We start from the raw sequence: 2,174 nt of genomic DNA on the forward strand, positions 1-2,174 counted from the left end.
CGCTATGTAATACACAGGTAGGACCACCAACAATAATGGCCAGGTGCAGGATGCTGTCAGTGTAATACAGAGGTATACCATGCAATACACAGGTAGGTTTATTATAGAGGTAGGTGCCTCCTATGTAATAAGGTGGTATAGGAGTAATACACAGGCACAGAGTGTTATAGAGAGGTAATTAACCCCGTGTGTGCTGTATAATACAATGTACTGATAACAAGGCTGGAGCAGATGATGTAATACAGAGGTGATTGAACGGCCAATATACGCACTCAATGTGTAATATACAGGTAGATACAGAGGAGTACAAGGTGATATGCTGGGTGCACTGTACTGGGGGGTGTAATATGGAGGTCAGGCTGATGACAGCACCAAGGTGAGGTGAGGATAGAGGTATACAGAGAGTGATACAAACACTGGGACCAGGAGGATAATCAGCACGGTGTAATATACAGGTATGGGATGTAATACAGAAAGTCAGTGATGACTTTCTCCAGCATCTCCATCATCCTCGAGGTGTAATATACAGGTATAGAGAGTAATGGGCTCTGTACCTTCTGCTTGTGAAGTCTCTGGTCTCTCTGCGACCCCCACGGTGTAATATACAGGTATGGAGTGCAATGTGCAAGAACGTAGCATAATAAAGTGCAACACAGAGAGTCAGCAATGACTTCAGCATCTTCATATTTCTCATGGTGTAATACATAGGTATAGACCCGTAATATACAGGTATGCAGTGTAATAGACAGGAATACGATGTATGTAACACCCTGGCATTTAGAGAGTATTGGATAAGTATGTTGTGTATAGACAGGTATGCAGGGTAATAGACAGGTAGATATTGGACAAGTAAGAAGTGGTATATGAAGGAACATAGAGTGTAACTGACAGGTATGCAATGCTATATACAGATGGTAATAGACAGGTATTCAGGGTTATTGAGGGGTATACAGGGAGTAATAGACAGGTATGCCATGTAATACCCAGTATAGAAGTATGCAGGGAATTATAGACCGAGGAGCAGTGTTATACACAAGTATGCAGGCTGAAATACACAGGTAGTCCCCTAGGTACCAAGTGTAGTAGACAGGTATACTGGGAATCATTGACAGGCATGGAGTAATAGACAGGTATGTCATGTAATACCAACATATGCAGGGTTATATACAAGTATAGAAGGAATTACACACAGGTGCGCACCTGTTATAGACAGGTAGTTCTGTGGCCACACTATAATAGACAGATATAGAGTAATAATATTAATAATAATAATAATAATAATAATAATAATAGGCAAATATGCAGGGTTATACACAGGTAGTCCCCTGGGCACTCAGTTCAATGGACAGGTATGTAGGGAATTACAGACAGATGCGAAAGGGTTATGTAATAGACAGGTAGTCCCCAGTGTAATAATAGGGAATAATAGACAGGTGTGCAGGGTTATACACAGGTATATAGGGAATAATAGACAGGTGTGCAGGGTTATACACAGGTATATAGGGAATAATAGTCGGGTATTCCCCGGTGTCCCGTACCTTGGATGTGCTGGTTGATGACACTCTCCAGCCGCTCCAGCCTCTCTATAATCCTCATGGTGTCCCCCTTGTCCTCGGGCTCCAGCTTGGTGCTGTCGGGGGGCACATAGAGGCCGGCCATGTAGTTGGTCACCCAGCCCACATAGAGCAGGCACAGGATGTTACTCATGCCGCTCAGGATGACACAGGTGGACACCAGCGGTTTGGTTTTCCTGGTACACACCATCCTCAGCTTCCTCCATAGAGCCTGGCACAACCGGGACACCTCCGCTCCGACCGCCGCTTCTCATCGCACTGAGCGGCCAGACAGCGGGCACAGCGCGCCGTACAGAGCCACGGGGGAGCGACCAATCACAGAGCTGCCCTTCTCACCGCGGACCAATAACCGCGGAAGGTGGGCGGGGCCAGTCCGCGCGACTCAACCTGCTTCTTTCCTCTCACACATTCCAGAGCAGAACCAGCACAGGGCACTGAGGGGACCGAGGACTTCTACAATGTATCTGTATAGAGCACGTGACTTACACCGATACAATGTATCCATATGGAGCACGTGACTTTCACTAATACAATCTATCCATATAGAGCACGTGACTTACACAGATACAATGTATCCATATAGAGCACGTGACTTACACT

General features: G+C 45.8%; 1 protein-coding gene across 1 annotated transcript in view; it reads right to left on the reverse strand.

The window, feature by feature from the left end:
• Positions 1–1,849, reverse strand: part of GALNT18 (polypeptide N-acetylgalactosaminyltransferase 18) — a 203,506-nt gene extending 201,657 nt beyond the window's left edge. Inside the window, exon 1 of the mRNA XM_072422272.1 lies at positions 1,539–1,849. Within this exon, the coding sequence (XP_072278373.1) occupies positions 1,539–1,764 (226 nt within the window). The 5' untranslated portion in view covers positions 1,765–1,849. The remainder of the gene's footprint in view (positions 1–1,538) is intronic.
• Between the last annotated feature and the right edge of the window lie 325 nt (positions 1,850–2,174).

This window comes from Pyxicephalus adspersus, chromosome 9 (genome assembly GCF_032062135.1).
Source record: "Pyxicephalus adspersus chromosome 9, UCB_Pads_2.0, whole genome shotgun sequence".
NCBI lineage: Eukaryota > Metazoa > Chordata > Amphibia > Anura > Pyxicephalidae > Pyxicephalus > Pyxicephalus adspersus.